The sequence below is a fragment of the Anoplopoma fimbria genome, chromosome 2 (assembly GCF_027596085.1).
Source record: "Anoplopoma fimbria isolate UVic2021 breed Golden Eagle Sablefish chromosome 2, Afim_UVic_2022, whole genome shotgun sequence".
Classification (NCBI taxonomy): domain Eukaryota; kingdom Metazoa; phylum Chordata; class Actinopteri; order Perciformes; family Anoplopomatidae; genus Anoplopoma; species Anoplopoma fimbria.
Window position 1 is genome coordinate 14428960 of NC_072450.1, and position 13188 is coordinate 14442147.

Below are 13188 nucleotides of genomic sequence, written 5' to 3' on the forward strand. Positions count from 1 at the left end.
AAGGTGAGTTGGTGCAGGGGGAGACACTGTGAGAGTGAGTGTCTGAAATGAGAATGAAAATTGAAAATGGGGGAGAGCAAATGGCAGGAGGGTGAGTGAATGAAGATGGGTTAAAACCACTGGGTGTCCTTTTTGTGATTGGCTCCGGCTGCCTGCAGAGATGTGCAGCAAAAGAGAGAGAGATGCTGACGAATAGTGAATTTAATTTGAAAGCCTTCAGGGAGTGAGAGAGACGGAAAAAATGGGGGGGAGAGACAATGAGTGACAGAGAGGGAGAGACAGAGGGTTATGGTTAAGCAATAGTAAATCTAATTTAATGGCCGTTAAGATGTGCGAGTGGAGAAAGGGAGAGGGTGAGAGACGGAAAGCAGCAGAGCCAATGAAGTGAGTAATGGAGGAAGGAACAGCAGTATTGTTCAGCAGCACAGACTCTAACACAGACCATTCAGTCCACTAGTTTCAATATCACTCCATTCAATCTTCACTTTCATTTCATTTAGTCTCTTCAAGAGAAGAAATTTACTTTTGTCAATATTTAATTATTGTCAATTACAAAACAGAAAAACTAAATGGTTTTATACTGAATAACAGTGAACAGAGTAGAGTTTACTGCTGACTAACCCAGGACGGATGAAGGATTTGGGGTTTGTAACATGTTGACTAATCTAGTGCTGAGAGAGCAAGTTATAGAAAAGCAGAAACCTTTTAGAAACATAAATATCAAAACAAATTTCTAGACCCCCATAACCTGAGACACACACACACACACGGTTTCCCTCTCAGCGGAAATGCTGTCATCAGTTTGCAATGAGTAGTCTTTAGGGATTAAACTTGGGAAGTGTATGAGTGTGTGTGTGTGTGTTAGAGAGAGAAACCCACCACCACATTCCATCACACACACAGGGCTCAACTTTTAACACACAAAAACAGGGATTAACATGGGAAGTGTGTGTGATGGATATATATATAGAGGAAAGATGTCTGTTTTTTTTACTTTACTAACACACACACACACACCTAGATGGTATGTGAAGATTAAACGCAGGAGACAGAGGTCTACAAGTCTCCATTCGCTCTCTAACACACAAACAAACACACATAGGACCGCTTACTTTGTATTTAAATAAACTTGAACCGATATAAATAGGAAACGTTTTTATGTATCTTTAGGTTCAGATTAATTAATTAGTGAGTGGTAGATGTAGTTTTTAACTATGGACAGAGCTGTTTCCACCTACTTCGGTCTTTATGGCATGCTAAGCTTGGTTTATCGCCTCCCAGTTCTAACTCTGTAGTATTTACTCATCTCACTCTTAAAGCAAATAACCTCATTCACAAAATATTGAACTCATCCTTTAAAGGGATTTCCAGTGGGGGATTTATACATTGCTCCCTGTTAATGACCCTGGATCGTAATACTCCAATCCAAATATAATGACATTCCCATCATCCTCAGCTTTACTCTGTGTTAAGTACTTATCGCCACATATTAGCATGCTAAACTAGCTCATAGTTCAAAGCCCCGCTGTGACTGAGTACAGACTCACAGAGCCGCATTGCAGCAGACTTTGGTCTTGTTAATCTGAGTATAACAAATGTTAACTAATTTCACTCAGTTTTTACAAAATGAGGGGACAAAGCATTTTTCAACAAGACAATTTCTGATAAACAATGTAAGAAAATGAAAAAACAGACGGCAAACATACGGATTTCAATGTTTGACAAACATCAGATATTATTTACAGTGTATGTAAAAATTTAATCAAGACTTTAAGAAATTAAGACAGAAAGTGAAGTTAGTAAACTAAATGAAATGTACATGAGTCCATCATAGTTTATTTTCATTTGTTTAATATTAACTGGCTGCTTCTCAGTGACTGCTGGATGATTGTTGAACCATCTCAGTGCGACATTCCTCCATCTTCATCAGTAGATCGGTGGTCATCGGGTGATCGTCGCCGTGGGTGAGCTTTATGATCTGATAGGCCTGGAAAAGAGAAATGAACATGTTGAAAGAGTGCATTAGCTGTAATTTCTGCTGTTGCTATAGAACAATATGGGATAGTAATGTGCTGAAGTTGAAATTTGAGTCAGGATGTAGCTCTGCTAAATCTAATAAATCTTTAAAAAGGAAACTTGTGAACAAAAGTTACATTCAAATAATTACCCAACCCGTCTGATTACCTCTTTTGTTACATGTTTCCAGGCCGCGCCAATCAACTCAGTGAGGAAAATCTTATAACTGATAGGAGTGATGGACAAAACTATAAAAAGTAGATTATCGCTGTACAAAAGAGCTCTACGCTTTTTTCTTTTTTTTTACGCTTATTTCATCCCTCACACCTGTTTGAATGTCTCCAGTGCGTCCTCAATATGTTCCAGGTAGTGCTGCAGCTTTCCGACTCTCATCAGCTGGACCCCATGGACCGGATGAGGATCGGGGTAGTATTTGCTTTAGAGAGAAGAGAGAGAGGGAGGATGGAGAGACATCGGTGAAAGATGTTTTCTGTTGACTTGGTGCAACCTTTACACAGGCAAAACATTGTTTTTCATGCACTATTTTGCTTCCATAACATGTACGCACAATACGCATGCAAGTGTTTATTTTACTAAACTTTGCCTAATTGCGTCTGAACTCTTTTTTCTAAATTTACCAAAAGTTAACATTATATAATGTGTCATTTGCATACTTAAACTAAAATAAGTTTTGTGGCTATACCTATTGTGTGGTGACATCTCTTAATTTGAATAAATAATATTGTATTTAGTCCTTTTATGCTTTTTGTTCTTCTGGCATCTGCTTTGTTATTACAATTTTAATTCCCCTGTGCATACAACATACTATATATATACTGTTAATAAAAAAAAAATGTTCTGAGCTCATTCAAGTTGTTAATGCTTCTTGTAAAACCAAATTAATTATAAATGACAAACTATTGCAATACATCAGACTATCTTATTTTAGTGACTGTACTGTATTATCTATCAATTGTGCCATTCATTTTCTGACACTTATCCAGGCCCAGGTCATGGGGTGTCAGTAGGTATCCTTTCCTCGAGCACCTTCTTCCAGCTCCCCTGGAAGATCTATCATGATTTACTGCCAAAATGCATCCCTGCCTCTGGTTTTACACCACTGGAAGGCTTCTCCGCAAGTATCCTCAAAAGAGTAAAGACCTGGCTTGATGTTGCATGACCAGGTTATGAATTCCATTATACTCCTCATGAATCTGAGATTCAACAATCGTCCTTAATATCGTAACGAACACCTCAACATAAACTTTCCAGAGGAAGCTGAGCAGGGTGATGCCACGATAACTGGAGCACACTGTCTGGTGCTATTTTAAAAAATCAAGAACCCCCACAGGCAACGTACATGAACTCCACATGACATCGAAACGTTTTCTAGGCAGCCATAGAAAGCCAGTCAAAGCAAGGTACAGCATGCCTTATTTGATTACGTTTGATCAAGTCCACTTTTAAATGAAAGTGTGTATGATAAACTACTAAGGCAAGGTAGTTTAGCCTTTATTTCCCTGAAAGCTCATCCTCATGTGACAGAACAGGATGTGTATCCATGGTGACAGACAGAGTTCTGATCAGCCTAATCAATGACTTTGACACCAAGACACTCCCACAACCATCATAGACAGGACACACAAACCACACACACACACACACACACACACACACACACACACACACACACACACACACACACACACACACACACACACACACACACACATAATGTAAGACATTTTTATCAATCAATCCGTAATATATTTAGCCAGTTTTAAATTAGTTAATCAAAAATGATAATTAATGAGATAACTGAATTTGTATCCATTTGTATGCATTGATGAATGCAAAGGGAAACGCATTGATGCTTATTGATACACACTGATGTTTAATGATCTTTGTTGCGCACAGTGCACCCCACATACATGTATAGACACACATGCTTTTCAGACAGTTCACACACTAAGAGCTGGGACCGTCTTAGTCCTACAAAGATAAATACAGAGCAGGGACCTGCAGCTTTGTTGTCGGTAAACACCGGAGTTTTCAAAACACTCATTTACCTGACTCCACTTGTCATTTATCCTCTTTTCTTCTCCATCCTTCTGCCTTAATCTCTCCTTCCTTTTCCTATTTCCCATCCCTTTTGCTCTGCTCCTACTTGTTTATATTTGTGCTTTGTGCTCCGCTAGCTGCAGGGATTAAAGTCGGTGTCATCGCTCGGTCGGTTTCTTCCTCCTCTCTCCTCTACAGCACAAAATGTTTTTTTAAATCTTATATAACTGCATTAAGTTGGCATTTAAATGCTCGCTGACAAAGCACATTGAAACTAATTTACATTTCTTGACTGGCTCATTCTCTTTCTCTGACACTCACTCTCACACACACACACACACAAACAAACAAACAAACAAACGTACAAAGAGACCTGTAAGTAAACACAGACACATGAGTACACACACACGCACGCCAGCATTAATGTATGAGCATGCATGCACACTAAGATTAGGTCAATTTGAATCCACTTCACTCTGTTTAACCTGGTGTATTTCACAGATTTCACTTCTCTCCAGAGTAAACACACAACAACAGGGTTCAGTACGCTTTCAATTAATTTACATTTAAATAAATAACACTGCATCTATTAACAGAGCATTAATCTTAATTATTTCTTTATAGACTAAACCGAGCATATTTCTGACAGCAAAAGTTTTTTTCCTCTTTGATTTAAAAGGAAAATCTGTTATCTGAAGTGAGTGAAATCAAAGTTAATTAACTTGTAGTGGCCACAGCCCAAGTCATTTAAAACTCGATAGCTTCTTTTATAATTTTCCATCAGAGTTTTCACTCGCAATGCTAATTGCCCGTTTGTTCATACCTTCAAGCCTAATAACTAAACTACTAACTGGAAAGCCAACCAATTACAGTGATGGTCCACATTCTTGTGGTTAGAATTGAATCATCAAATAGGAAGTTCAAACAATAAACCAACAGCATTAGTCCTCCATGAATAACAGCAAGTTACAACATTGATTTAATTACAAAGCCAGTGATTCAAGCTTCTATGACATGCAAACACACACATCAACACCAAACTCCAATTATATTTCCTCTTTGCATATAGAACCACACAGCAATTAAAATAATTTCATTAACTTGCTGTCTCTTGAATTCTCCCCTCCTTTTTTCCCCCGGGGAGAGTCAATTGAAGGGAAAGACGGTCTTGCCGTATGCAGCTAGTTAGAAAGCCATAGCTCTGGGCTATGGGTAAGAGAAAGGGCAAGAAGGATAAATTAATAGTTGCGGAAAAGTCTAGCATTTCCATGCAAATGCAGTGGAACTAATGAGGCTCTCGTTTGGAACAAAAGATCCATGGCCTGCTGTTAGTGAGAAGGAAACATGGATTATCTTACTAAGTAGAAAATTGAAGGAGAACGAAAACATGGAGGAAAGATTAGCTGTGAGTTTTCTCCTTAATTGTATTTTGTTTTCGGTCCAATGGCAACAGTAATTTCGGTCCTACATTTCCACAGTTTAGCAAACTTAGTACCGCTGCGCATCTGCTGCTAAAACAAAGAACATCTACATAAGCTTTAAATCACAGTTTAACTACAGTGTTTAGTCGACCTTTCTTTACAGAGAAATGCGGATACACTTACTGTTCCTGAAATCCAGATAAAACCTTTTAACTGCAGGAGAGTGTCTCGAGGCACTGGTCAACCTTAACACAGTAATCAACAACAGCGGCTCTTTAACTTTATGGTTCATGCAAGGTTGCATATGTCTATGAGCTCTGAGCACTCCAACCAAAGAGTGATGGTCACCTCTCACATTGTTTCATTCTAATGATTTAAGGGTAAATATATCAAGACTTGAGAAAAGTCAGAATTTCTGTTATTGGAAATATATTTCTTCAGTATATTTCATAAACTGTCAATCATCTGGCAACCCTTTTGATCTACATTTTCAATGGCAATTTTGAAATCCAAACATAAGCAGATTACACCTCCGGGGCATTCTGCTACCAGACCCCTGGCATTACATATACGCTTACATGGTTCATCAGTTTGTGCTTTTCAAAGCAGTACTGGATATCGACTTCAGTCAGTAATTTACCCATAATACTTTGGTCTTCCTCAGAGAATGGTGTATGGTACTTAAAAGACTTTGTATTCTACACCACCAACAGATCCATGAAGACTGACAGCGTGGGTTCACTTCACTGGTCCTGCGTGGCCACTGTCTCTGCAGAAATCTTATACAACAAATTTCTCTCTACAAAAACTGCTGAATAGATGCAAATCGGAAATCCTTGCTTGCTGATTTCATGGGACTGACCAAAAAATGTAAATTAATGGAAGCTGAACATCATAGAAAAGTTGTAGCTGCTACTCTCTAGGAGTGCTGCCCTGCAAATCTCAATATTGAGAAACATCTTCTATGTTTCTGCAATTACTCAAAGAAATAAGTTAAGAAAACAACACACTGGACTCAACTAAATGTGTGTAAGCGGCCCCAGAATACACTTATTGATGTGCATACATGAACACAGGAACGTTCATGCATTCACGTATGTGTGTGTGAGCATGTGTCTATCAGTAAAATATGTGCAGCAAACCCTCTATACATCACAAACTGAATAGAGAAACTGAAAAAAGACCTGCAGAGAGTGAAAGAAGAAAGGAATACAGAATGAGGGGAAGGACAGAGAGAGAGAGAGAGAACTCCTGCAGCTATCTTTCTTCTCTGCCATCTGAAGAGCCCAGAGGAAGATAGGAGATGAATATGGAAGATCTTCCTCCTACTCTCTCTCTCTCTCACTGTTTTCTCCTGAACGCTTTTCTCTCCTTCCCTTTCATTCTCTCTTTCATGTTGTCTGCCTTCCTTCCCAGACTAATGCTCACTCCATTCCTCTAGTCCTCTTTTGGTCTCACGGACTCATTTTACACCTAACTTTTTCCAGTTTTTTCTATTTCACACCACTTTTTCCCCTCTCCCTTGTGATTCCGTCCCGTTTTACTCCCCCGCACCCCTCTCCCCCTCTCTCCTTTAACATTTATCACCTGCTTACATCCTCTCTCTCACTTCCATCCTCACTACCATGTCACCACTCTTTCATCCACTTCTCCTCATTACCATCTCTCTCTCTATGTGCTGCTCTGTGTTTGGTTATTTATTGATAGACTGTCCTACTGTTTCTCTCCTGCAGATAATTTGTCCTGTGTGTGTGTGTGTGTGTGTGTGTGTGTGTGTGTGTGTGTGTGTGTGTGTGTGTGTGTGTCAGAGAGAGAGAGAGTTTGGATATGCCACTAGAGCTCTGCCCTTCACACAAGATCATTAGTCTCACACAAACACACAGAAAAGTTGACGGGAATTATGTTGAGTTTGAGAGATAGAAAAACAAACTGCAGAGAAGAGGAGGTCAGGATGTGTGAGGGCTGGAGGACCTCATCTAGAAGACAATTAAAACTGTTGATGCAATTTATTGTAATCTGAAAACTTTGGATTTATTTTGATCTAGATTAAATCTTTTTTCAGTAACTTCCCTTTTTATTAAAACAACATATTTTGGAGATTTTTTATGTCTGCTAATTACAAGTGCTCTTATGGTCTCCCTTTCACCTACTCCTCTTCCCATGTATTTTCTTGTCTTCTTTTTCTTTGTACCTTTTAGTTTGCTGCATATTTTCTTCTTCACTCTATTTATACATCTTCTCCCTGTGTAACATCACTGCTTTGAATACTCCTCTCTATTCTTTCCCCCCTTTCCCACCACATCATAATCAAATCTTGTACTTTTAAACGTAAAATATTTCAGGTCCTGACTTAATCTGGAAGGCAATTAAACGAAATGATGTTGGCTTTCAATTACAGGTATCACATTGCATCTGGAGTTTTGAAGACATTGGCTTAAGAATAAAGCTCAATTTAAAGATTGTGTTTTCCAAATTCCACAAATAACACATGACACAAAACACGATGATCATGTATCTCTAAACAAACCCTGTTAAGTGTGTTTCCCCTCCACAGGAAATCCTAGAATGTAATCTTTGCCACTTTCATCAAGTCAAAGAGCCAAATCCAGCACACTGTGACATCTCTTCACTGTTGAGTCTTTCAACACTCAGTCGCTACTTTCAGTGGTAATTCTCGAGTTCAAACTCAAAAACAAGCCAAGGATGCCTTTATCTTAACAGGTTGGTATTTTCACATTATATTCTACGCTTGAAGTGCATCTTCCAAATGCATCAGTCTGAGAATCTGCCCTTCTCTTTCAGAGTGGTGAAAACGATGGAGCTAGGTCTAAAATACCATAAAATGCTGTGTGGAAGCCTTGTGATGACTATGAAGGCATCAAGGATAGAGTAGCAGCCAAATATTTGAAGTAGTAACTTTACAGTAATCTACATTGGTAAAGTTGGTTATGCATGTGAGCCTTAACTAAGGGAGTTGCCTTTCAGATGCACTCAGGATGAGTCACTCTTGTCCTTTTTGCACATTACTATTCAGACTGGAATCAGGAAGGAAAATACCCTCAATCCATGTAGTGGTTATCCAGATTTAAAGGCAGATGATGTTTTTTTTAGCCTTTAAATCTTATAACAATAAAGCCACCCTCTGGTAAAACAAACACACTCACCTATATATTGACTCACCTGTATACTGGAAGTGTTTTCTCTCCGTATCCCACAGCCTCCTCCCAGTGGCCCAGGTGAATGGAAGCATCTACAGCCATGTCTGTCATTCTGAGTTTATACAGATTCTCATCGGGCACGTCACCACCAACAGTCGATAACAGATGACTACAGCCCTCCAGTAACGCTTGCCAATCTGGAGGGTCATTAAGGAAAAGCAACAATTATACTGGAAGCCCCCAAATAAAAGTAAAAAAATTAACACTTGAAAATTAACAATAATGTATTTATATAGACTACTTTATAAGGCCTCGATTTATTTAATCATCATCCCACTATACAGTACATGATGGATTATGACAATGCTCAGTGTCCATTGGCTGTAGTGGATCTTGAAGGTAAAGGATACCTGATTCTGCTTTCAGTCCTTCCAGTCTGGGTAGAGCCTCCTTCAGCAGGCGCCATTTTGCTTCGTTCCCTGACAGCATGAGTCCGTCCTAGGGAAGAGTGGAGAGGGACCACCTGAAGATCCACACTGAACAAGTACACATTGATGTCTAAATAAACACACTCATGTACATACTTGACCTACAAACAGGCACACAAAAACACACACACACAGGCAAACAGAGCACCATTGTGAGGAGTGGATAGAGTGAGCATCAAAAGTGGATAGAATGGAGTGAGTTTATAAAAATGAATACAAATTTCCTGGCTGTTCTTTGTGTATCTCACCCAAGAGGACTGACAGCTGATGGCAAGACGATATTTATTACAGCACAGCCTGCTGCGTGTTTGAGAGCATTTGTGTGATGAAACATGGAAATTGCAACACACACAGAATACAGTGATGCTCATAAAAACTGCACCCAGTTCTTAAGTCAAGCAGCAAACTTGATTGAAGATGTTTACATGCCTGCAGAAAACAATTTTAAACTAAAGAAATATTTATTTATCAATGAAAACCCTTGTATTTCACACGTATGCACAGGGGGAGAAAAACAACACACAAACAAAATGTCCTGTGTTTGAAGTCAATGTCATTTGTCGCCATGACTACTTTAGGTCACAGCCCAGCAGCCTGTCATCATCATCTGAAGATTAAAGAGAAAGAAGGGGAACGACTGAAATTGTGTGTGCGTGTTGCTTGCAGAACAAAGGTGGATTGAATAAAATCAATGCAATTGTTCCAGAAAATCAACTGAGTGCTCTCTCTTACCTTATCTCAAACACACACACACACATTTCTGAGTGCCGCTGTGTTGTGCTAGAGTACGAACAAAGTGTCATATATGGAAAACAAAGCTGGAGGCAGAAGTGACGGCAGAAAAAAAAGAGAAGGAAAGAGAGGGAAATGAAAACGTACGGAGCGAGACAGCGAGATACTGAGAGAGTGAATTAAGATGGATGGAAAAGAAAACTGCAGCTGAAAGACAAGATAATATTTCTCATTTGTCAGTAGGTGGTCAGACAGAGAGAGAGAGATAGCGAGAGACAGAGGGAGCGAGAGAGAGAGAGACAGAGTGTGTGAAGAGGTGAAGCGTGGCAGAGTGACGGAGAGGACAGTAGGAGATAAGAGGGAGAGAGAAGGACGGAAAAGGAGGAGAAGAGGACAGGAAAGGGTAAACTGAAACACGTTATGCACAGATACACAGCCTGCAAACAGTGGCATGGCAGAAGAGAGTGTGTGTGTGTGTGTGTGTGTGTGTGTGTGTGTGTGTGTGTGTGTGTGTGTGTGTGTGAACGCTTTACCTGTCTTGTGGGGACATAAATGTGATTACACAGTCAAAACGTGGGGACTTGCCCTCTTTTTGGGGAAAAATCATTATATTTGAAGGTGAAGACTTGGTTTGAGGTTATGTAAGGTAAGGGCAGGTTAAAGTTAAAGTTACTGTTAAGTCTCCAGCCAATTAATAAAATGCAATGTCATGTCCCCAAAAGTCATGAAAACCCAACTACATGTTTGTGTTGTGTGTGTGTGTGTACATATGAGAAAGAGAGAATGTCTGTGTGTGTTTCAATGTAAACATTTCAAGCAAAAAACGTTTTTACAAAGTTGAAATATTAAAAAATGTGGTTAAGGTTTGGATTAGGGAATAACTAATTGTGCATGGGTGTGTGTGACTAACTGGGTTTTTGTGTAACCTGGGAGTGTAAAACCTATGATTGTTCAGGTCGAACAATCATAGGTCCAGGTAGTAATGCAGGAGAGTTTTCGTACAGTACGCTTCTCCACTGTGTCACATCTATTTTGTCAATTTGGAGAAGTGTATTCAGACATTCCTGGACTGTGCTCAACAACAAAAAGAAGATTGGGGAACATTGATGGGATAGTGGATGAGAAACATCTAAAATCAGATAAATGCCTTACTCTGAATATTACCCTAGGATCATCATTTTCATGAAAATGTAGAGATTCGCATAGTTTGTGTTTGGAAATGAAAGACAATTATGTAAGTAATTGAAACCCAGAAAAATCAGCAATGACTGCGACCATGTAATTTGTGTTCATGTTACTTTGTCTTGGGAGTCACAATGCTGGCAGTGGCACGTAAAATGGTATTGGTCCTCCAGCTGTCTCTGTCGATCTTCAGTCAGCGACAACGTCTCAATGTAACTTATAGTCAGCTGAAAACAGAGAGAACAGTTTAGTTTGCCTTTTTTTAATACTATAAATCATAGTTAAATGCAGTTTTGTGCAGGAGGATAAATCATTTTAAATCTAAATTGTGTAGATTGCTTTTGATGGAAAGAGATCGTGTAGGAGTAAAGTGTGCGTGTTTATCTTCCAGATGGCGTGAATGCATCTCATTACATAGTCAGGAGGGATGGTGAAGTATGGAAAATGAGGGAAGACAATGCCAAGTTAGGATGTGTCGCCTTGCTTGTGTTGCATTGATATTTCACTTGGATACAATTTTGAGGAATCCTCTAATAACATTAGGCTTATTGTTTTTCCGTCAATATGTTTTATTACTTCTACAATAAAATTCACACATAACCACAGTGATTTTATGACCATGTAAAATATGGTTTCAAGATTGTGTATCATTCCAAACAGCCTTGGGCATTTGCTGCTCCATCAATAACAGCAGCAAATAAAAACATTCAATAAATGTTGCTCACAATGAACATGAACATAAAATCAGAAGAAACATCACAGTCGATAAAATCAGAGTCATATTCCATGTTGTGAATGTTGTGAAGGTGAAGTGTGAGAATTTTTTCATGCAGTACCTCCTCTTCAGGGTTGATTTCCCGAATAGCTCTGAGCTGCAGTTCTGTTCCCACAAACACCATCACACAGTTTGGCCTACAGTCATGGTTTAGCAGAGATAAACTGGGAGATGGAGGGAGAGAGAGAATGGGAGGAAAAAACAGAGGGAGAATTGTTTCTGTGATTTAATTATTAACTTCCTGGCAAACAAAAAGACAGAGAGAACATGATAAAGGTTGAGAAAAGACAACTAGAGCCCAATCCTGCTGAGCCACCAACTGCCACATGTCCAACTGTTGAGGGGTTTGTCAAATCATTGAGACCGATGTTGGCTGAAATGGTAACTTGTTCCAACATATTCATGCGAGAGAAAACACATGCTGAGTGACACATCTCCCTCTAGATCAGCATCCATCTATCAGCCAGTTTGGTGTGACAGCTGCAGGATACCATATGTCTCTCATCCCGGTATCCAAGGTGCTGTTAGGGGGTTAAATATCATCTGGCAGCTTCTCATAATGGGAATCCGGCACATAGAAGTAAAGACTGAGTTGCTCAAATGAACCTCAGACAGAAAGTTACACACACGTGGACACACACACACACACACACACACACACACACACACACACACACACACACACACACACACACACACACACACACACACACACACACACACACACACACACACACACACACACACACACACACACACACAAACACAGATAATTCCCTGCACAGTGACAAAATGAGTACTCTGCTTCTGTCATAACAAATGTCATTCTTCATTTCTTTCTGAAGCTCCATCGGCCTCAGACACATATACGCAAATAGAAAATAAAACGATGGGTACTCCACTTCTGTCACAACAAAGACTAATTTCCTAATTTTCAAAACAGATACAGCCAATCCTCCTACTCATCCACAGGCACACTAACTGACAGTGTCGCCATCATAATACTGGTGCCACATATTATTGTTTTTATTTACACGTTGATTGAAAGCATGAAGAGCTTTTCCCTTGCGCTTAATAGTACCAGTAATATCTTCCTGGGTTTTATTAAAATCATAAAGAAGCAGCATTTTAAACAATATTAGAAAACACGTGTAAGCAGGGGTTAAATCGGGATTTATTATACGGCGGAGCTCGCTGGTTTCAGTAAAAGGGGTCTGAGGGGATCCTCCACTGAGATTTTTTAATAAACGTTAACCTTAATCATGAATTATGATGTATTATTATAGATTTTGGAATACTTCTTCCTGCACCATATGTTAACATTAGTTTATTGAAATGTTAAAAGGTTTTAGAAG

At 39.3% G+C, this 13188-nt stretch overlaps 1 protein-coding gene across 1 annotated transcript in view; it reads right to left on the reverse strand.

Moving 5' to 3' along the window:
• Nucleotides 1-1013: 1013 nt before the first annotated feature.
• The window catches only part of smyd3 (SET and MYND domain containing 3), a 66691-nt gene continuing 54516 nt past the window's right edge, over nucleotides 1014-13188 (reverse strand). The window contains exons 7-12 of the mRNA XM_054612371.1: nucleotides 11895-11997; nucleotides 11175-11285; nucleotides 9067-9154; nucleotides 8679-8853; nucleotides 2344-2452; nucleotides 1014-1987 (exon numbers count right to left, since the gene is read on the reverse strand). Coding sequence (XP_054468346.1) covers nucleotides 1871-1987; nucleotides 2344-2452; nucleotides 8679-8853; nucleotides 9067-9154; nucleotides 11175-11285; nucleotides 11895-11997 — 703 coding nt within the window. The 3' untranslated portion in view covers nucleotides 1014-1870. The remainder of the gene's footprint in view (nucleotides 1988-2343; nucleotides 2453-8678; nucleotides 8854-9066; nucleotides 9155-11174; nucleotides 11286-11894; nucleotides 11998-13188) is intronic.